Genomic DNA, 24,189 nt, shown 5'->3' with positions numbered 1-24,189 from the left:
GTGCTAATGAGTATGTTGGGCTTTACTGACCCCATTTTCCTTCTCCAAGCTATAATTCTTGCAGGATTATATCTAAAAGATAGATGCTGGTTACACAAAAGTGTTTGATAACATTTGTTCAGAGTTTCTGATTGAACAAAGGAGGTTTATTAACTCAAATTGTTGGATGTGAATTGGGTGTGTAGTGTGAATTACGATTTGATCTCTAGTTTAATGCATTTTATACATATTTGGGAAATATTTAAATTAGAATGTTTGTATTTACATCAAATTCGGGACTACCAATGTCTGTAGACTTGACCTTTTATTGGTATTAGGCTAATGCTTGCGGGCTATGGCGCAATCGAAATAAACATATTTTAAAATTTTTGGTGACACACCTTATATTTTGGCAGTATCATATTTTAATTGTTCAACAAAGTTACATTAAATACAAATATTCCTCCATAACATTTCTTTAATATAAAATGAGAATGTTTCAATGATAAGTGACAAATCATTGGGCGTGTGCCGCAAATATAGATACTATGTTAACATGTCCAACTTGATTAAATGAGAATTGGTTGACTCAGTGTTCCCGATTTCTTTTCCATGCGTCATTGCCATGTGACATCAAAGGGAATGCCAAATACCTGGACAATCAAACAAGCCTATTTTGGTATATTTGTGTCGAAAAACTTTTTTTCCATGGAAAAAATGAACAATTGCCACGTTAGACATTATTTTGAAAATAAGAAAACAAATCCTAAAGCCACACCATTTTTGGCACAGCGAATCTAGTCAGGGATGCTATTTGGGGCACCAGGAGTCTCCACCGCGAACCCTGAGGTCTCCCTAGATACCCCTAAAAATAATGGAAGCTTCTGGTCTGTGGCCAGTGCCATGTGCTCTTTGTTTATGGAGTGCGTGGCTTTCTTGTTCAGGCCTCTTTTTAGAAAAACAGGGTGTTGCACATGGGTAACACTGCGCAGTGACCCTAAATAAGAAAGAACAGGAATAACAAATAATTTGTCTTTCTGGAATTCTATACAATAATTGCTAGACTCAATAAAGGTTTATTTCAGGCACATATTTCAGGGGGTGAGTCTTTGTGCCTCATTACGACCCTGACGCTAATGGGTTAATGGTGCCGTAAAAGGCTGCGGCGCCGTTAACCCATTAGCGCCTAATTGCGACGTCCCTTTGCGGGACCCGACCTTAATGGCTGGTTTTACCAGCCGTTAAAGTAGGGACCCGCAAAGGGACCTTGGTGCTAAGTACGGTGCCGCAATTTGCGACACCGTACTTAGCGCCTTCCCCATTCCCATTGAGCCCTATGGGGCAAAAATGGGAATGGGGAAGGGCCATGGAGGAAGGGGGAATTACCGCCCCGCCAACCTTGTAATGGGGTGGTAATTCCCCCTTTCTCCATGGCGGAGTCGGTAATTTACCGGCATGGACCATGGTGCTAATAGCACCATGGTCTTCCGCCAGGGTCGTAATGAGGCCCATTGTTTTAGTCTGTTCTTAAACACCTAAAATTTCCAATGTAGACAAAAACTTCCGAAAAGCATTTAGAGTAGAATAAGCATCCATTTCGGACTGTATTTTGCTGTTCTCAAGTTGCAATTGTAACATTTGTTTCTGCCATTCTCTCTATTACAATCATCGAAAGACATTCCATCTCTGTGTCCTCCGTCACTTGACAAAATCCTTGTGCCTAAAAGCTTGTGTACAGTGTAGAAATGTTTCACCACAGCACATAAAGTGGCCTTGATTTCTTTGTGCCTCAATGAATGCTTTGTTGTAATGTGTCTATCTTTCCTGGCATGCTGTTCAGAATGTTTGTTTGCATGTATGAGGTAACAAGTGCCCAGACTACAGAATGTTGTAGGAGTGCGCTGCTTTCCCTGCACTACTCTAAATTGTTTTATACACAATTATGAACCCTCTCAATGGTATGTATTTTTCCAACTTCTGAAGCCTGAAAAGTAGATCCATGCAGGCTTGACATGTGGCCAAATTTGCACCAGACCTTCAGATGAACTGTCCTGCTGTTATATCTCAGTTACCAATTTAATGGTATCCACCACAGAGTGTTATTTGCTTTCTGGCTTTGAGAACATTCAGGCATATAATTGCTCATTTTATTATAGCCGGTAAAATAACTATAGCCAGTAAAATAGCTCAGTGGGTTGAACACTCGCTCCTGCAATGTGTGTGTGATCTGCTGGTTGAAGGTTCGAATCCCGGCAAGGCCAACTCAGCCTTTCATCCTTCTGAGGTTGCTATATGAGTACCAACACAGTTTGTGTGATATTGAATGTGTACTTGTTCTATATAAACTAAAGCGCTTAAGCATAAGTGCTAAATAATAACACATCATTATCATTTGGTCTTGGAAATTTGCTTGCATTCAAAGTAATTTGCTAATAAGGGCCTATACACACTGTAATTAACAATACATATGGTGATCCATTCTTGTATGAAATGTATATCACATTACAGTGATATCGTAACCATATTTTTCGTAGTGTACTTAGGAATAATGCTATGTGATGCCACTTCCAGTTTTGTCAAGGGGTGAAAAGTCATGTTCCATCACTTTCTGTGATGTCACTTCAGGGTGGGGTAAAAGGACATCACTTCCTGGGATGTCATCAGAGGTCAAGGGTTGTGTGATGTCACATCCGCATTTTGGTGAAATTTCGTCCCTGACTCTAATGGGCCATATTGTTGTGGGGTACATTTACCAGCCCAACAGAGATTACTGCCTCACAAATCTGCATTTTAGCAGTTGCAAAATATGGCTTTGTTGTGTCTGCTGAGCACAAATTCTCCTGTATCACAAAAATGTGTTTTTAGCAGTTACAGAAGTAATGGCTGCGCTGTCTCTGCTGAGCGCATATGGGGCGAGATGGAGCATAGACACCCCAAGAATGACTGCATTTTCTTTCTTGATGTCAATCCAAAGAAAATAATTTAAATGCAGAATGGCTCTGCGCTGCTGTGCTGTCATCTTGAAAACTCAAGGATGCAGCCAGAAAGGATCTGCATTTAAAATGACTTTGCACTGGTGCTATTTCCATCTTTAAACATCACACAGTTTAGTTTCAGTAAATCTCAGCCATGCCCATCTATATTCAGGATGAACACCATCAAATGAGGGCCATTCCTTCCTGAACGGCATTGTTGTGTCAAGTAAAATCTGTGAAGAGCAGAGAAATTAATTTCAGTCCGCAAGGCCAGCGTTCACTTTTGCAACAAATGAAAACACTCACAGCTCTTCAAAAGAAGCTCTCTCTCTCCCTTTGCTTGGTGTCAGTTTCAAAGAACCCATTTCTTGAACATATCCCTGTGAATGGAAATTGACCAGGACTATGAAAGCTTTCAGAAAGCAAAATGCTAGAAAACCGCATTTTGTTAAATGAACATAAAAATAAAATGAACCCATGTTACTTTGCTTTGCAGAGAAATGAAATGACATTATGGAAGCTAAATGGGAAAGAATGCTGTCAAATGCCCAGAAACACAACTGTACATTTGGGGAAAGAAAGCTGCAAAAATACAGGCATTTTTAACTATGCGTATTTTATTTTTCGTCACAAAAAAAGAACGTCAATAGCATGACTGAAGCAGGTATTCCTGTTAGACCAGTTTGGCTTAAAGGCCAAATGTCGCACCTCCTTGTGATTTGATGCTGCCAGGGCAGGGACCCTGTTCTTTGGGCTGACAGGTGTGATAATTACAGGGGGCCTCAGACTGCATGACAGAGATGCTCCCAAGCACAAAGGGGGATTCCAACCCATGTGTTTGCCTCAGAAGTGTGAAATCCTCTGCATTCAAACTGAAGGACTTCAAAGGAGGAGTCATGACAACCCCTGGGCAAGCTGACCAGGGGAAGACATTTGGCTGAGGGGTTGGAAAGACTGTCACTTTTGGGAACAAAGCCAGCACATTTGATTTAAAAGACTTTTGACATTAAGACATTTATTTCAGTAATCTGAATAAGCAGTAATTTCAAATTATGATGGTTTTTAATGTAATTTCTGTATCAGCAAGGTGAGACTATTTGGGTCTTTCTAGCATGTGGGGGGCGTGAATGGCATTAAAGAGGCATTTCTGAGGAAAGTGTACATGACACAGATGTAAAAGTTTACGGAATTATGCCCGTCATTGATAGGCTTATGTGTAGCCATTTGTAGAATTCTAGTTGAAATATTTTTGATAGAAAGTGCGGAAAGGTGCCAGAAGGACAACACAGCATTGCACAAACATTGGGGTTTGGAATGGCATATTCCTTGTAAAATATGGGGTCTACCCATCTGACTTTCAGGAGGATACCAATTGTAAATATAAGGGTTTTGTTTCGTAACCGATTTTGGCAAAAGTAACTGTGAAGGAACAAAGCACATCATAAAATACCCACATTAAAACTGATGTCACTTCCCTGAGTCCAAACTGCTTACATGGAGGCGGCGACATTCAAAGCCTGACCTATCCTATCTTAGAGGTATGTCGAGGTTATTTCCACCCACATAGTAAAAATCCTCTGATGTCATCCTGCTTATAAAAGGAGGAGGCATAGGGAGAGTCAGGACATTCAAAAATCCAACCTTCAAAATCCAGATATCCAGACATTCAACATTCACCCAGCAAGACTCCAGACTCCAGAGTCAGGCCAGAGGTAGCATATCCAGATCCAGGCAGAACCTCCTACCTATCCAGAACCACGTATCCAGAATTAAACCCTACAAAAATCCCAATAATTCAGGCAGAAAGGGGGAAAGGCTGCTGGCCCTTTTGTGAGACTCCAATGACCAGACCTGTCCTTACCCAGCTGATGCACCCCGCTGTCCACTGTGACCAGACCCAGGTTGCCCTGCTGTTCCCTTAAAAGAGAGCCCAGACGCTGCACAGTGACCAGATCCTTGACCTGCTGTCCAGAGACCGGGATAGCTGACCAAACTACCAAATTCAAGTGCATTTTGTAAGAATTACCCTCCACAATAACCAAAAAGCTGCATTCACCACTCTGTTACCTTGCATTCTGTCCAACCCTATAAAAATCCTATAAGTACCCTAGTAAATTCTTTAATTGTCAGAATCCTCTGTGTATCCTGTCCTTAGAAGAATCTGTGTTAGTCTCCATGTGTTAGCGCAATTCTTTCCCAAATCATTTCAGTCCGTTGTGTAAGTCCTTAGTACTATTTTGAATACATTAATTAATTTCCAATAGAGATGAACGCAGCGTGAATAGGTTAACCTTGCAAATTAACCTCCTTGCCTACCATGTCTTTCTTTAAATATCTAGCCACTAAAATATAGTTGCAGTAGAACCAATCATTTTGCTAACAAAACCGAGTTTGCCTGTGAATGTGTTTCCCTTTTAAAATCCGATTTCCCTTCCTGTAACCCATCAAAGCCATTTGGTATTATATCTCTTTATGTGCCTTTGTCCCTCATCGGTAAAACCAATTTTTGATTCTATCTGTTTAGCTCATTTCTGAAGCTGTTCACTTGTTTTAAACCTGTGAAAAGTAAGAAATAGCAATTTTGCCACTTGTGATTCTTGCTACACTGTTTTTCCTTCCCAAAGTCGATTTTCTAACCTGTATGCATGTTGTTTAGTGCCTTGCCTTGTAGCTTGTAAGTTGTCTTGCTTCTTTAGTACAGCCACACAAATTCCTGTCTCATTTATTCAACCGCACATGTAAAATAACTATTCAGTGAATTCCGAGTGCCATTTTGCACATTTCAAGGGTTTTCAATCCTATTATGGCCTCCCATTCAGGAGTGGTAGGTCGGATTTCTACTCCTCTCCACCTACACAAAGCTTGGTTAACATGGGTTAGGGGAGCGTTACAGGGGGAATGCATAACAGTTGTCCCATTTATAAGTATTACCAAAAGTGATCTGGTTTTCATTCATATTTGCATTGCTGTGTCTGATGTTAGTGTATCCTATTATTTTGCTGTGTATTTATCACCCCACTGGTGATTGCTGCCCTATATTGAAGATATTTGATTTTTATTTGAATTTAAAAATAAATAAATATTTCATTATTACACACCAGCCTGGTTCATGGTCCATTGCGACACAGGGTGTACATCAAGGGGGGGTGCGAGATGTGTCCTGGTCTGGAGTGTGCAGTGTCTTTAAATCTGTGACACTGTACAGTTAATGTATGTATTTATTGGATATTTGTAAGGCGCATATACAACAAATGGTGTTTCAAGGCACCAGTTGCCCAGTTTTAGCGATGTTTCGTGGATAAGGACAAAAGTTACAACAGAAATTTATTTTTCATTTTCCATATAAGCCTTCCTTAATGGGATGCATATTTTGGTCATGGTTCCAAGTAACACATTTCCGTGCAACACGATCCTGCGCACTTCCTTTACGCTCTTTGTCCACTTCTCCTTCCAGGTTCCTGGCCACTGTGGTCCGCTCCTGTTGCCTCCGTCCCCTGTCCTCCACCCTTCCTCACACATTGTCTTTGTTTCATGCATTTCCGGTACCTCCTTTATAAAACATCCATTGAGCTCTGCTCCGTTAAGGCTGTCCTGTGATGGGGGAGACCCTCCCAACATCTGCTTATTTATGGGGCACACCCCATGAACCGTGTCCCTAGTTATTCTTTTCTGGTGCGAAAAAGCATTACATTAAATCGTGGCCACAAAGATGAGACCATGTCCGTTCCTATGAATACCAAGCTGTAGTACTCAAGTGTTCCCTTTTATATTTTTTACTTATGCTAATTTCACTTCCCTAACAAATATGAACTCTATTTATGCACACTTGTCATAAATCATTGCACTTCCCTCTTAAATCTTTACATTCCAGCTATTGCCATCCTATGCATAAGGGCATTTTCAATTTTCAATTAAAAATGCCCAAAACTATTTTTCATGCAAAAAGCAGAAGCTGTGGCACCCTTAGGGAAACAGCATCACTGAATGCACTGTATTCATGGCACACACACAGGAACAGGTGGTTGCCCTATATGCACAAGCCACTTAACTGCCTAATGAAGCATCATTTGGTCGTGAAAGTGCTCAACACTGACAACTACAGATCTCTGTTTGTGGATGTATTTATTTATTTATTTATTACATTTGTATAGCGCACAAACAGCCCTTTGAAATCGAGGAGTTGTTACTTGTGGGGTACTTAGTTACAGGATAGGTACATCTGGGAAATGCATGTACACATTGTACATTGATACATTAGGGTAGAGACTAGATTTATAAATACTTTTTTATGTTTATCAGGCGATGCAAGTGATTATGGAATAATGGTGGGTTAAGACTTACTAACTTGCAGATTCTTTCAGAGTGAATCTGCTTTCTGCCTTTCCTATGAAAGATATGTTCACCTGCTGTAGCCAGGCAAGCTACGTTAGCCGGGAAAGATGTGGGGGTTGGTGGGAGCTGAAAGTCCCCCAGCAGGTCGTCAGATCACTGAAAAAGTCTCCAGAAATGCTTTTGGTGAAAGATTCCCCCAACCTATGTTTTATGAATCAAAGGTACAGATCAGGGATCCCAGTTCTTTGATGTACACCTTTTATGTAATAAACATGTTTTTACATGTGGAAATATCTATGTGAAAATGACTATTTCTCATCAATTTTAAAACTAGGGCAGCCATTTTGTTTGACTCTGTTTTGCTTTTCTTGGGTTTGCTAGTATTTGCGGATTCGAATTTACATCACCCTCCTTGTTTACTAAATGCCATTCCTTGTTGTCATAACCTCCAACGCTTCAAATTCTGGAATTGGTGGTCCATTTTAGTTTCAAGCAAAGGTTACAATGCTTCTTACCAACTGTGACAGGGACGTGCACGATATGTTTAATCTAATTTTCTCTTGTTTTGCCCTCTCCCTTCTCTCTCATTGCCGAGCAGATATCATTTTAAATTTCCGAACAACCTACGTCAGCAAGTCCGGCCAGGTGATCTTCGAAGCAAAGTCCATCTGCATCCACTATGTCACCACCTGGTTCGTCATTGACTTGATCGCAGCACTTCCCTTTGATCTTCTCTATGCTTTCAATGTCACTGTGGTGAGTAGTAGACTTCTAGCCTACCGAGAAGCAGCCTGGTTTATTTTTTTCAAGCATATCATATGTCACTTCTGATATGGCCCTTTCTTTACTGTTCTTATGGTTCCCCGGTGTTCCTAAGCTGCTTTTGATGGGAGAATGTTCAGAGAGTGATTGACCACTACTAGTGAGAAGGCTCTTCCGGATCTCCTCACGGCACGGCTGAACTTAGCTATCGAGGCATGCCCATCACGGGCCATCCTTTTATCATTGCCTTTATAGCCAAGTTCATTTGTGCCATTGGCATCTGGGGGAGTACAGTGCCTGAAACTGCAATGATTGACACATAGTCACCCTTTTAATCAGTTGGCCAAGGATTGTGAGCATTCATCCCCAATAGCTACCACATTGGTCATGCACGTCTGTTCCCTTTGCCATTGAAAAGGGAGTTTGTGTTGATGAAATAGATTGCCCGCCTAGCTTAGCCATGTTTTCTTCCATGACAAACATGTGACTCGCTATTCTGTACAGTATGTTGATCTTGCTGTGTCTATCAGCCATATGTTCCAGAGTGGCCACTTTACAACCCATTCTGCAATGGTAAAGGGTGGTGTCCCACCTGGGGCATATAATCAACATATGTAGGGGATAAGCCCGCAATGTGCTGGAGGGGTGGCATCTGCGTAGCTCGTGCCATTATCTCAGCACATTGGGACGGTCTTCATGCGCATTCCTCTTCTACTCACCAGCCACGCTAAGGACCCGGTAGAGTTTTAGAGAGTTCCATTGCATAGCTCCAGTGACATGCCCTGCGGCCTTTGCGTGATGTGTAATTCCCTAGCTTTGTGACACAGCTCTCACCTTCCCATGTGACCCTGTTTCCACCTACCAAAGGCGAGCGAGACAAATGCATTATGCTTACTTTTCCAAGTTTAGATAATACGAGGATATAGGATTACCCCAACTCAAACAAGAAGAATCCAAGGTATATCATTAGCAAAGAAAATCACCTTTTCTTTGATTAGTGATCTGCAACCTGTGGCTCTCCAGATGTTTTGGACTATGAACCCTATGGTCTCTCACTATTGGCTATGCTGGCTAAGGCTGATGGGAGTTGTAGTCTCAAATGTCTGCAGAGCCAAATGTTGCAGAGCTCTGAACATTCTATGTGATAGACAGAAATAAAGTATTGTCCCCATAGCCACTGTTTTATTTTTTGACTATCCCGCATTAATTCAGAGAGATGGGAGACCATGGCTGGGAATTACATTTGGTAAAGGGGTGATGAAGTCCATGCCATGATCCACATCATTAGAGTTGGAAACTAGGTTTTTTTTCCTTCTTTTGAAAATATGAGAAGATACTTTTCCAAAAGTGTCCTTGCAATTTCATAGAAACATATTCAGGAACAAATACTGTTACATTGGAGATTCATAAAGCACACACCATGTCACACTGATGCTACAAAGTTCCTGACAGCAGCAAGTTATCACAGAATACCAACACAGCTAATTAACTTCGCAAGGTTTTCAGCTGGTTTTGGAAATGTGGGAGTTGAGTTGTGTCTTGGGAAGGTTGGGAAGAGCACTCCAAAGGGAGTCACACCTTACAGCATATATGTGTTACTCATAAGGACGTAGTGTGGTTTCTGGGCAGCAGCTATACATTCTGGTGGGAAGAACAGAGAGACTTGCAGTTTTCCAATGTAGGTGAAATGAAGTTGGTGAGATAACTTGTGATATGCTAGTGAAATGCCTTGTGAACTCTGAGATTGGCTTGAATTTGAGATCTTTGCATTCTCCGCGACCGAGGAATAGATTGAAGGGTGCGCTGGCTAGGATGTCAGCTGGCTGTGTGTAAGATGAGTCTGGCAGCAGAATTTTGAAGGGCTTGCAGTTTGTTGGCCATCGATGAAATTGCGCTTTCGGGTAAGGCAATAACTTGAAGTAATCTTACTTGGGTTACTAATCCATATGACAACAGGAGAGGAAGCTACTTAGATACTTGAGGGAATGCAAATATCCCATTAGCCTACTCTGGGGAAACAATAGTGGTGCGATGTGGGTATGGTTAGAGAGAGAGAGATTTAAGGTAGCAAGAATGTTCCTTTTTAGAAAAAAAGGTGTGATTGAAGATGACAGGGAACAATCAAAAGAAATTCTTAGAGAAAACCAAACTTACAGGAAGATTCTGACCACTAAGTATTTTTTGACTAAAGCGATTGTGGGTAGCCAGGAATCCGATGTGGGTATGGATATATTTGATTAATTATATTATTTTTTATATAAAGGTATTGCAATTCATAATTTAGCCTATACATCACTGTTAATTATTTTAAATGTTTTTTTTTCAAGAATAGGTTAATTGTTGATTTAGATCTGGTGAACGTGGCCAGAGAATTGCTAAACCTCTGTCTGTGGAGCGTAGGTGTGGTACCCTGGCAGGGTGCTAGTGGGCATCAGGGAAGTGGATCGCCCCATTTTTAGTCTGTGGGAAGGGAGGTGGGTTCATGTGTTTGTGTACAGAATGATTCCCCATGTCCTAGGTTGCATTTTCAACTCAGCTGCTTCATTCAATTGGATGTGATTCCTGGAATAGAGGTTAAGAAGAGCTCTGAGGAACCCAGTGTCAGAAATTCATTGTATAAGAATTTGGGCAGAACATGCCTTAATGCAAGGAATTTGTAGTATGTTCACGGCGGTGGAGATGGCATCTTCGCGCTGTTCCTCATTGCAGAGACTCAAAGGCAGACCTGGGTGTCATTAGCGTAGAAATGGAAGTCAGTGTCATGAGTTATTTAGGTGGTCCCAATAACCTTTCTAAATGTTATAAAATGTTTGTGGAAGAATAGAACCATGGGGTCCTTCACACGTAGAGAGTTTGGATGTTGTGAGCAGTAGGCGATAAGATGACTTGGCATACTTGACAGAATTTGTTTGAAATATATTATTGAAACCCTCCTTGAGGTGGAAGATGCCAGCCTCTTCTTTAATGGGTCAAGTAATAGTTAATGTGATGGTTTGGGTGTTCATATCTACAGATAATTCAAGGAAGACACCGCTGTTTAAATCACTCGAGTAGCAGGGGCCACCCGCTATGGTCTATATGGCAATCTGTGCCATGTCCGGAACCCAATCTTGATTGCACAGAGAATGGAATTGAATTTGACGAGGGATTGGATCTTTGATATGACCAAAGGTCCATATCTTCACCAGAGTTAGCAGGGTAGTATTTGGTCGAGAATTGGCAGGGGTTTTGTCTTGCATGAAAGACTTTTATTCTTGGTTTGAAATCGGCAATTTCAAACAGGCAGGAATTTCTGAGTACAGGATCAGAAAATAGGGATAAGGACTGACTTCCCTGAAATATCTTTATATGTTGTGATATTTACAACCACTGTAGTGTTTATGAACTAAAACATATTTGAATTGATCCAAAGAATATCTGCTTGCTGTATTATTTCAGTTAGAGGGGAATATTTTGCTGGCCCTTATCAAATTAGAGGAAGAGGAAACCCAGTCTGTCTGGTAGGGTAAATTATATTACTGTAGATTAGAAATTAGCGAAAAGCGTTCATTTTGCAATTTAAATATTATAACAGATTGTAACAAACTCACAACATGAATTTAGGATTTTCTTGATGGCAGATCCATATGAAAAAGCACAATGCCCCAAGAAAAATGCATAGTAGTAATTAGGTGAACATGCATCTGCTCTATCACACATGCGCCCCAAACCATTTCAAACTAATCCTGACCACCGTACGTGTCCTCCTAAATAATACAATCCCTGTCCATGTGCTTGACTAGGCCCATGCTGACGTGCACTTCTTCCTGTTTGCTGATGAGCTCTTGCGGTCAGAAAGCCTTGCTCTGATGTCTAAGCCAAGTAAAACGTGTTCCCTTCACCAGCGATCTGATGGCTGATTCTGACTTGTGGATTTCCTCCAGGCTTCCATCCACTGTTCAGACTTTGGAGAAAATCAAGTCTTAAGCCCCATGCGTCCTCTGGCTGTTATTGAATGCCAAGAAGATTTGGTTGTTTCCAGAAAGGTACAGTACAATGTGTACACACATATACGGCTGCATCTGTGACCGGTTCCCACAAGCCAGGACTCAATATGTGCCCACGGGTCTTGGATGTGTAAGCCTTCAAGCATCGAAGAGTATGGACCAAGTTTCTTCAATTTTGTAAACCCAAAATCCAAGCTGTTACAATATGTCAGTAAGATATTTACAAAACGTACCTGCTAGAGTCCTAGCAACTTGTGAATTCCCCTAAAGTCCCATGCTCTTTACTGATTAGAAACTAGCAGTACTTTGAAGGCCAAGACATCAGTTTCTGTCCAATCAATTTCCCCCACCGAAATGTGAGTGTCTCCCTCCCCGGATGTAGAGGAACAATTCCCTTGCTGCTTGTGCACCATAACAATACTTGCATAGTCAGGCACATTTTGGCTTAATTTGGAAAAAGAAAATCTGAAAATAACATTGGAAGGAAGGAGGCCCTCCCCATTTCACAAAGTGAAAACATTTCTGTGGCATGAAGAACTCCCATTGAATGCATCAGTGCTTGAGCAGCCCTCAGGAATCAGAAGCATGCTGTGGCGAACATCAGTAGCAGGCTTGCGTTCTCAGTGGGGCAGGGACCTGCAACCTGTGGCTCTCCAGATGTTTTGCACCACAACTCCCATGATCTCTCTCCATTGACTATACTGTCACGTCTTGATGCGAGTTGCAGTGCAGAACACCTGGAGAGCCCAAGTTTGTAGATACCTGCCAAAAGGGTATAGTTCCAAATTTCACTTGAATGATGTTCTGCACTTTGGGGTGAATTAGATTCTGACTCAATCTTAATATGGCTCATAATCCAATACAGTATTAGCAGCTGTTTACTCTGATTGGGCTACTATGCACCTTTTGCAGAACAGGCTTAAATGTATCTAACCCCAATCAAACAATTACTGGTTAAAGCCTGAGCAGCATTGGTCTACTCAGCATTGCATTTTAAAGTGTTTCCCATGGCACAATGGATTTTATGCTCATTGAGCCTATTATTACGATTGATCAGACATGATTTATGGAGAAGTTCCACCTAGCGAATGACAAATCACAACAGAACTAGTCTTCACGAATAATTCTAAATTTATTGAGCTGCAGATTCTGAGTAGCACTATAAATTCCACTTAATCTGAGCTTCACAAGCAATGTGCAGCCAGGCTTGTATATTTTTTGACTGCAAGTCATCCACCTCCCAGGTGACAGGTTGATCGCCTGCCAGTTTAGGTTAAGCTGTAACTGGGAGAAAGTCAACAATCCCATTGCCTAAAACAATCAATTTGTGCTATGTCCAAATAGATCTGGGATAGCCATAGTCATTTTAAAGTTTATGGAAATGGGGTATAATTTACAAAAAGCTCTGGCCATCATCTACTTTATGGAAAAAGGGCAATGTTTAGAGAAGGATATGGGAATCAGTTATGTTATAGAAGGGGGGAACTAAGTGGCATTGGGTCAGTATGCCTTGGGGGGGAAATGCCACACCATCTCTGCGATCTGATGGCTGTTGAGGCTACATCGTCCACATGCTCATATCATCTGTATGTCTGTTGAAGTTGAAACACAGTGGTGTGCCGTGATGTTGACTGTAAGGTCCAGGTAAACCCTGCCAGAGGTGCCACTGACCATGGCCAGTGGCACTTCAGGAAACATGCTGTCCTGTCTGTTGATGCAACGACATGGAAGTTTTGTCATGATGGTGTGTTCATTCTAGGTGGCCGACGGCATCAATAGCATGCTGTCATGTCTCTCTGTTGCACTGACATACCAGTAAATATCAGTTCTCTTGGTGTGCTTTACCCTTTCAGGTGTCTCTTGTGCACCTTCTGAAGACTATCCGGCTGCTGCGGCTCTTACGGCTCCTGCAGAAGCTAGACCGGTACTCCCAGCATAGCACAATTGTCCTGACTCTTCTGATGTCCATGTTTGCGTTGCTCGCTCACTGGATGGCTTGCATTTGGTATGTCATTGGGAAGATGGAAATGGAGGAAAACAATCCCCTCACATGGGATATAGGTAAGAATAATGTCATGCTGTCTATATAACTCTTGTGCCGCATACACCAGTCTTTTCATTATTTTCTATTAGAGAACTGAACATCTGAAAACAATAATTGACTTGTCTGTGGAAATTAACCAATGCACAACAATTAAAGTATGATGATAGGCACACAAGCTGGCATTTGCTTTGGTGAAAGAGTGAACCAATGATGGGCAAGAGCATTTTAGAAAAGGAGAGGATTTACTTGAATGTGGCGAGAGAAAGAAAGTGAGTGGGAAAGAAGAAAGAAAGAAAGAAAGAAAGAAAGAAAGAAAGAAAGAAAGAAAGAAAGAAAGAAAGAAAGAAAGAAAGAAAGAAAGAAAGAAAGAAAGAAAGAAAGAAAGAAAGAAAGAAGGAAACTATGAATTGGCCTGCCTAAGTAAGGATTAAGAGTGAATGAGTACATGATTTTGTATTACACATACTAGACATTTGGATTAGATCAATGTATTGTACTATATATGGGATATAAAAGGACATGAGGATGTTGGTGAATTCAGATTGTCCATATACATTGCAGACTAAGGTAGATTTTGAAGAGTTAGATAGCATGGCAAATTATCTGGAGCCTTTGGGAATGCACCAATTTTCCTACTTTTAGTATGTGTAGCTGTGCTCTTTACAAGATCAGAATTTTCAAAACAATTACATTTACCAATCAAGTGCATCTGTGGGGTTTAGGCCCTGGTTGTGGTAGTTTAATAGATGTTTCCCTAGGATGACTCTGAAGTTGCATGAGTAAGGACTGGGGTTAAATGATGGGAGAACAGGCAAGAATGCAGTTGTGCTTTAAGAGACAGTGCAGAACTATGCATACATAATGTGTGATGTATTCTAATCATAGATGTTGACCAGCATAAGCACATCTAGAAATGTAAACCTGACTAAAGCAATTAAACCAAATAAATATCTTAAAAGCTCTCTCCCATCGTTGTCATGCACAAGGCTGATGCTAGATGAGGATATGTGTCAACTTGCAGGATTTGATTGCATTGTTTACCTGACTATTACTGCAAAGGTTTTGCCTACTCTAGCTAGGGCACAGTATAGTACCACATTGTCCTGCCAATGGTTTATCATCAAACTGATTTGCATTAAGAGTTGAGCCACATAACATGATGTGTTATGGTGCTATGGGCACTCAAGACTAGAGCAGATGCCATCGAAACTGGCATCTGATTCAGACTTTTCCAATGTGCAATACCACAATTTATTAAGGAGATCTGACATTTTGGTGAGTGCTGGGGCATGCAATGAGCATGACATGATTCTGCATAGACTGTAAGGGTGATATTTAAACAATAAATACCGTAAAGGGGCCGATTCACAAAACATTTAATTGCACAAGTCTTGTAATGCATAAGCACACACCCTTCACGTGCATGATAAAATGTTGAGTCTGATTCACAAACCTCACTCTGAATGCCTGTATACTGCTGACTGTGCCCAATTGTACACACCAGGCATGGGGTTCTCCAATGCATTTAAAATGTGCACCCTGAATCACAAATGCGATGTGTTTTGAAAGGCAATTAAATGGGAGCCCCCTCCCCCCTCCCTCCCCCATCCTCCTACACCTGATAGAAATAGGTGCAGGTTGATGTAAAAAGCATATTTCTGGCCCTTCTTTGCTTTATTTAAAAGAAATCGTATAGGGACAGCAGCCTTTTTAACCAAGTGTACAAACAGGGATACAAGTAGTTTTGCCTGTTGTTCCCATTTCATGATGACAACAACCCACAATGCCTAGAGGGTACACTGAGCCTATGAAACAGTAGAGCCCAGTGCACCAATGTATGTAAGGGTGCCAGCCAGCACACTTGTGGTGCTACTCCACAACCCTTGAGAAATATGCAGTCCACCTTTGTGAATAGTGTGACCTTTGAGAATCGGGCATCTTTTATAAAGTGCATCCTCTTTGTTTTCTTTAGACACACAATTATTTGTAGATTGTTACACAAAGTACCAGCAATTGACTGTGTCTGTTAAATAAACCATAACATTTCTGGATGAGGCACACATCCCAAGGCAGATATATCGATGGCAATAGTGAAGAGCAAACACGTGCGATAACTGAAAATGTTTCCAAATTGATCTTACACTTTAAGAAAAAGAAGTCAGTCTTAAGGTGAGCTCCTTATGATATATTGCTCTAAAAAACCTTTCGCTGGAACTGTGATGAGCAGCGTCAAGTGCCATTTTACCAGTTATGCGGTGCATACCTAACTCAACTATGTGGAAAAGCTTTAGGGGCTGATTCATGGAATTATTTGCACCGAAAAACAGGGATTTGTGTGCAATTCTGCCCGCAAATCCCTGTTTAACAAATGGGGATTTGCGGGCAGAATGGCGCACACATCCCCGTTTTTCGGTGCAAATAATTCCATGAATCAGCCCCTTAATGTAAAGAACATCATAGTTGCCATGGCGGGTGGTGAGTGCTAGGGTACATGGTCTTGGTGCTGCCCTCTGTGAGAGACAGGATGGAGTGAAGGTGACCTTTGCCCATGGATCTGGACCCTGGTTTAATGTGGAAGTGATATATTCTCCAATTGAATGTCTAATACTTCTTTGTAGTTGGGTATCAAAGCATGTCAGTACTTTGTACATGGAATTCCATATAACAGCATATGTTTGTGCTGCCTAAATAAGGATTAAGAGTAAAGGAGTACATGATTTTGTATTTCACATAATAGACATTTGGATGAGATTTATGTATGTGATCAAAAAGGAGATGAGGATGTTGGTGGATTCAAATTGCCCATATACATTGCAGCCCGAGGGAGAATTTGGGGAGTTAGAAAGCACAACAAATTATGTGGATCCTTTGGGAATGCACCAATTCTCATCCTATGATTATGAGTAGCTGTGCTCTTTACAAGATCAGAATTTTGAAAACAATGTTATTTACCAACCAAGTGCATCTGTGGGGTTTAGGCCCTAATTGTGCAAAATGTTTCCTGAGGATGATTCTGAAGTTGCATGTGAAAACACTGGTGTTAAATGAGGGGAGAACATGCAAGAATGTAGTTGTGCTTTAAGAGAGGCTGCAGAAGTAAGCATACATGATGTGTGATGTATTATAATCATTTGTTGACCAGCTATGAAAGACCACACATATTTACTCCATGCATTACCCACCAGCTGGTTATTACAGGCTATACCTCATATAATATGGTCCTGAGTATGATTAAACGTGACTGTAAAACATTGTCAAGGTTACATACATGTCAAGGATGAATTGATGAATTGATGTTGGGTTATTTTGGGACCACGGGACACACTCTTCCAATTCCTCCAGGTTATGAGAAAATATCATTTGCAGGGTGCGTGTGGTCGTTTAAGTGACAGCATGAAGAAAGGTGTTGCTTTGGGGGTGCTACATGGATGATTCTATTGAGACTGCAAACAACAGTGTTAGCCATTCTGCAAAGGAATTCGGTGTGCAAAACGTGCACCGCCCCCATGGTGTTGGTGCTCACTCGCTATGCAAACATATGCTACGTTGGGTGTGAAATAAAAGGGTCTTTTGATGTTGAGAGATTATAGGATTAAGTCAATAAATGTTGAGTGGATAGGAGAGAGATACCCAAAGCTCTTTTTCCAGTTGGAGGTATTTAAAAATAACAGAACTGTGACTAATTGATAATGGAAATTATTATGTAATTTTCCTCTGAGAAAAATAATCTTTACCTTTAAGAAAATTGCCAGAGAGCGAAATTGCACATCTTTAAGGCAATGGGCTACCCAAAGGAGCAATTGCATTAGTGAAAGAGCATCAGACAGATTTTTTGAATGCCCAGTATTCTATTTAAGTGGTTGAAGACGTACTCTGGGCATGTTGCAAAGTCCCGCACTGATTGATGGGTTGTGAATCTGGGCATGTTGCACTGTCCAGCACAGATTGATGGGTTGTGAATCTGGGCATGTTGTACTGTCCAGCACAGATTGATGGGTTGTGACTCTCGGCATGTTGCACTGTCCAGCACAGATTGATGGGTTGTGACTCTGGGCATGTTGCACTGTCCAGAACAGATTGATGGGTTGTGACTCTCGGCATGTTGCACTGTCCAGCACAGATTGATGGGTTGTGACTCTGGGCATGTTGCACTGTCCAGCACAGATTGATGGGTTGCGAATCTGGGCATGTTGCAAAGTCCAGCACAGATTGATGGGTTGTGACGCTGGGCATGTTGCACTGTCCAGCACAAATTGACAGGTTGTGACTCTGGGCATGTTGCAGTGTCCAGCATAGATCTATGGGTTGTGATTCTGGGCGTGTTGATGTGTTGTGAATCTGGGCATGTTGCACTGTCCAGCACAGATTGATGGGATGTGATTCTGGGCATGTTGCACTGTCCAGAACAGATTGATGGGTTGTGACTCTGGGCATGTTGCACTGTCCAGCACAGATTGATGGGCTGTAACTCTGGGCATGTTGCACTGTCCAGCACAAACTGATGGGTTTTGACTCTGTGCATTTTGCACTGTCCAGCACAGAATGATGGGTTGTGAGTGTGGGCATATTGCACTGTCCAACACAGATTGATGGGTTGCGACTGTGGGCATATTGCACTGTCCAGCACAGATTGATGGTTGTGACTCTAGGCATGTTGCACTGTCCAGCATAGATTGATGGGTTGCGAATCTGGGCATGTTGCAAAGTCCAGCACAGATTGATGGGTTGTGACTCTGGGCATGTTGCACTGTCCAGCACAAATTGACAGGTTGTGAATCTGGGCATGTTGCAGTGTCCAGCATAGATTTATGGGTTGTGATTCTGGGCGTGTTGATGTGTTGTGACTCTGGGCATGTTGCACTGTTGTACTGCCGAGCACGGATTGATGGGATGTGATTCTGGGCATGTTGCACTGTCCAGAACAGATTGATGGGTTGTGACTCTGGGCATGTTGCACTGTCCAGCACAAACTGATGGGTTTTGACTCTGGGCATGTTGCACTGTCCAGCACAGAATGATGGGTTGTGACTGTGGGCATATTGCACTGTCCAACACAGATTGATGGGTTGCAACTGTGGGCATATTGCACTGTCCAGCACAGATTGATGGTTATGACTCTGGGCATGTTGCACTGACCAGCATAGATTGATGGGTTGCGGCTCTGGGCATGTTGCACTGTCCAGCACAGATTGATGGGTTGTGACTCTGGGCATGTTGCACTGACCAGCATAGATTGATGGGTTGCGACTCTGGGCATGTTGCACTGTCCAGCACAGATTGATGGATTGTGACTCTGGGCATGTTGCACTGTCCAGCACAGATTGATGGGTTGTGACTCTGGGCATGTTGCACTGTCCAGCACAGATTGATGGTTGTGACTCTGGGCATGTTGCACTGTCCAGCACAGATTGATGGGTTGCGACTCTGGGCATGTTGCACTGTCCAGCACAGATTGATGGATTGTGACTCTGGGCATGTTCTACTGTCCAGCACAGATTGATGGGTTGCGATTCTGGGCATGTTGCACTGTCCAGCACAGATTGATGGGTTGTGACTCTGGGCATGTTGCACTGTCCAGCACAAACTGATGGGTTTTGACTCTGGGCATGTTGCCCTGTCCAGCACAGAATGATGGGTTGTGACTGTGGGCATATTGCACTGTCCAACACAGATTGATGGGTTGCGACTGTGGGCATATTGCACTGTCCAGCACAGATTGATGGTTGTGACTTTGGGCATGTTGCACTGACCAGCATAGATTGATGGGTTGCGACTCTGGGCATGTTGCACTGTCCAGCACAGATTGATGGATTGTGACTCTGGGCATGTTGCACTGTCCAGCACAGATTGATGGGTTGTGACTCTGGGCATATTGCACTGTCCAGCACAGATTGATGGGTTGTGAATCTGGGCATGTTGCACTGTCCAGTACAGATTGATGGTTTGTGACTCTGGGCATGTTGCACTGTCCAGAACAGATTGATGGGTTGTGACTCTCGGCATGTTGCACTGTCCAGCACAGATTGATGGTTTGTGGTCCTGGTGTTCTGATGTGAGGTAGGGTGCCAGACAATCAGATTGGATGGAATGTTTGGGAGTTGTGGAATTACATTTTGAGAATGTCCAGGAAGGATGCAGAGGAACACAACAACAGTATACGCTGTTTAAGGATTTCAAGACGGGCAGTATGTCGGGTCTATTGATGGCTCAAGATTTGCTGGAGGTGTGCCATCCACTGCAGCTAAGTATATATCCATGTGTGTGGGCAGAGAGCAGGTAATACTGGTTGGAAGCTCCTTAAATTAGAAGATGGTTTAATCTTGAATGTGGGATGTGTGGGTGGGGAGTTAGGTGCCATTGGTTTGATGTGCCCCACTCTAGATTTCATGGACTGTCTAAGAGGTCCATGGGCACCGGTTTTGGCAAGAATGAAGTGATATAGCCGAGCACATGCGGCTGTGGAGTAGCTCTTTAACCGAATTGAAGAGATCCCATTCAATTGGAAGAAGTGTCAAGTTGGCGTGCAGTTCCTTTCAGCCTGTAACATACCTATTCCATTAGACATGGCTCAGTGGCAACATGCTCTCCTTGAAGCAAGAGATGCAGAACAACACAGGTTCAAACCCCGGGTCCGCGCTTAGAAACCTCTGGGTATTACGCCTCTTATAAATAACCTATCATCATATCATATCATGTGTTCCCATGAAAAAGGCATGTCTCCCTCCTATGAACATTGTCTGGCTCTATTTCCTATGTATGGTGTCTACAACATGTGAATGGGTAGAGACAAACCAAGGGCAGAGCAGTCTGATCTGACCTAAGAAACAATAAACACATAGCCCAAGACAACATGTTCGAGTACTTCTTGGCAAGTAATATTTCTGTGCCATAGGATTCGAGGGGTATAGGTATCCCATTGAACGTTTTTATCCTGAAAACCAATCAACATGTCCTGGAAAATCCATCTCAGAGTGACACAGGTACTCACTCGAGATCAATCAAACAATGGTGGAGGCTAGAACATACTAGAAAGCATTATTTCTGTGAAGATCGTTTGTGGATAGATATTTCAATCATACGTGTGCCTGAAGAGGACTCTCTGGAGCCGCATGCGAATGATGCCGGTTCCCGCCACATTCTCCCGCATGTGGAGGCGGCCCCCTTTCTGAATCTTCCATTGGCCGCTCTCACGCAGGAGCGGCTGCAGGTGGGTCCAATGATAGTGAGTGACGGGAGCTGAGAGAGGGGTCTGACTCTGCCAGCAGAGCAGGGCCAACCTGAGAGTTTCGGAAGATCTATAGCTTGCCTTGTCAAGGATAATATCAGAGCTAAATGAAGCCGGGGGGTAGGGAGGTTCCATCGCTGGATCGCACATCCTGGCAATGTTCATAACATTTCTTTCATCGAGCTTTGCCACAAATGTATGTGGTGGGTGGTTTAGGGTAATAAAAAAGGTAAAGGCTGATTGAGGGAGGGCTGTGAGGGGTCCCCCCCCACAGACATTTGTGGCAGAATGTCTCAGCATATCCCGGGGTGAGTTGAATGTCTACTGAACAGGTAAGAAACACGCAGGACATGTGAAACTATTTGTCTCGGGAGGATAGCTCAGGGGCAACGTGCTTGCCTTGGATGCAAGACAACACGGAGCAACACAGGTTCGATCCCCAGGTCCACGCTTAAAAACCTCTGGGTATTAGGGGCGTTATAAATACCCTATGATATCGTATCATATCAGTATTGACTAATATCTTCCCCAAGCTCTGCCAAGACTGCTCGAGAGTGTGTGTGCCAAACTAGATTGCCAAAACAGTCAACTGATGAAACTGAATGAAAAGTTATAGTTGTTCTCAAATCAATGGCAAACGTTGCTCGACCTACCGCTGTTTTGTCCTATTAAAGCCAACCAGCAGTCCCCCATAGAGTCCTGCACCATCAATAGCTAGATTTTTACTAATTGCAGAAAGGGGCCAGAGCCAGGACTCTCTTTCCAACCTTTCTAATGCAGAGGGCCACCAGCATATCTTTGAAAATAGATACATTTTATTGTATGACGTGAACAAACATCGTGATGTTTACCGGAATGTTTACCTTTTTAATGCAACACAGTGCTATCAGTATTGGCATAGTTGACCTAATGCCAACTTGACCTACTCTCATTTGACCGCATCTTGTTGACCTAATAGGTCAAATGGTACATTTTAATTAATAAATAGTTGTGGGCCGGGGTAAGGGAATAGGTTGAGGTGGTGGAGGTCGGGGGTGGTGCAGGGGTCTCCACCGCATTAGGGAGGGTCGTGGGGGTTCTCCTTCCACAATAGGTAAAAAAAGAATGAGGTCACAAAGATTAGGTCAAATGAGCAGTAGGGCAGGTTTTTTAGGTCAAACAACCAATATCCGTGCTATATACGTCCATTACACAAGTGAGTATATAACCCAGTTCCGCTGCCTCATTGTACACATAAAAAATCTCTGGGCAAGCGCTTAAGCTTCAATTTGCTCATGTCCAGGTGCTTCACCTGAAGCCTTTGATTGTTGGTGGCATCTCCTTGACACCAAACAGCTCTTCAGCCTATCTGTTACATGCACCTATAAAACGGGGGCGCGCCCCCTCTACACATTCATTTACCCACAGCCAGCTCCAACTTGCCCAACCTCTTGTGTATAATTGGTTAGTAAATTCTCCAAAGCTAGTCCCTTAGTCCATAATCAATTGACCGCTATTGGCCAGGATCTCTTCTATCTATCACTCTGGGCCTTCTCTATTGGGCTGTCCCAACAATACACGCTTCGGCCTCTCTATTAAACAATATTTCCTGGCCAATGGTGGTCATTTTGGCTCGTGGTCCTCTGTGAATGCTTCCTCTGTCTTCGGTCTGCAGTCTGCCGGGCGTGTTCTAAACGCCACCAATGGCCTGGGATGTGGGTAGTGGTTACTGCAGTGCTATTTACCAAAAAGGTATTTTTACAGGGGAATGACCTCTAGCCTTAAAGCGCTCTGGCTGCACACTTACTGAGCAAGCACTATTTGCTACCCTACTCTCTCCAGCGACCTGGACTGCGGTCCACGAGGGCGTTCTTCCCACAGCACTTTGAGATCATACCAATGGTAAAAAAGGCACTATACAAAAGCCCAATAACATAACATAACATTTGGGAACTACCATTGGAATAATACCAGTAGGCAGGTAGCTCTTACATATTTTCGTGACAGCTACAGTCTGCTAATTCCCACAATGCACTGCGCCACTAAGGTCAGAAAAGTATCATGGTGGTACCCCCTATTTTCCAGTTAGACAAATGCAAATCAAGGGGATGGGGAGCACATGCTGCACACACAGGGTTCAAAGCCAAGGCTGCTTATTGCATCTGTCCTTCTGTGTCACCCGCACAATGGTCTGCGGACGAGGGCAATTTTGTTCACTGTTTAGTGAGCACAAGTCACACCTTTGCAACCCCCTCTTATGTCTAGCTTACTGCAGAGTAAATGCAGTTTAGCAGATTGTTACATCATTGCCTGAGTAGACAAATGTTCAAGAGGTATAATGCCAGAGCTGAGAATGCCCAGCCTCCCCACTTTCCTTTCCTGATCATATGTACTGTTAGAAACAATGAATCATAAGAGAATAGTGTGACCAACTAGGTCAAGAAGAACCATTTAGGTAAGCAGGGTTGGCCTTAAGCAAAGAAATACAACTTCAGTCCTATACAAGAGGTATAATTTGATGGTTTTAGCAACCAGGAGCCACGGTAAAGACCCCAGACTATAGCTGATATGAACCCTGTGTGGAAGGCACAATAGCCAGCAGGATCCTGGAGATGTTGCTGGCCTCTATGTATGAGCCGGATTTTGCAAACCTACCTGGGAAGCAACGGAGCGGTGTACAACTAGGGGCAACAGTGATAGGGTACAGCACCAGGGATGCATTAGAAGGATAGACCATTAGGGGGCGCAGTTTGAAAGATATGGCGAGCAGGCTACAGAGGTTTTCAGCCTTTGGCTATAGGGTAAGGAAAGATACCCAGGCTGGCCGGGAGGTTCCACAGATTATCAATCCATTAAAGGGATGCGTTTCCAGCCTTCTCCTGAATTGCAGGAGCCTTCTGCAGGTTA

The 24,189-nt window shown here is 42.8% G+C and overlaps 1 protein-coding gene across 2 annotated transcripts in view; it reads left to right on the top strand.

Moving 5' to 3' along the window:
• Positions 1 to 24,189, top strand: part of KCNH8 (potassium voltage-gated channel subfamily H member 8) — a 1,879,819-nt gene that overhangs the window by 1,310,231 nt on the left and 545,399 nt on the right. For both annotated transcript variants that reach the window (XM_069648885.1, XM_069648884.1), the window contains exons 6-7: positions 7,885 to 8,042; positions 13,888 to 14,095. In XM_069648885.1, the coding sequence (XP_069504986.1) occupies positions 7,885 to 8,042; positions 13,888 to 14,095 (366 nt within the window). The remainder of the gene's footprint in view (positions 1 to 7,884; positions 8,043 to 13,887; positions 14,096 to 24,189) is intronic.

This window comes from Ambystoma mexicanum, chromosome 2q (assembly GCF_040938575.1).
Source record: "Ambystoma mexicanum isolate Mex_15411 chromosome 2q, UKY_AmexF1_1, whole genome shotgun sequence".
Lineage (NCBI taxonomy): Eukaryota > Metazoa > Chordata > Amphibia > Caudata > Ambystomatidae > Ambystoma > Ambystoma mexicanum.
The sequence above is the reverse complement of the archived record's forward strand: the minus strand, read 5'-3'. Positions and strand labels throughout refer to the sequence as shown.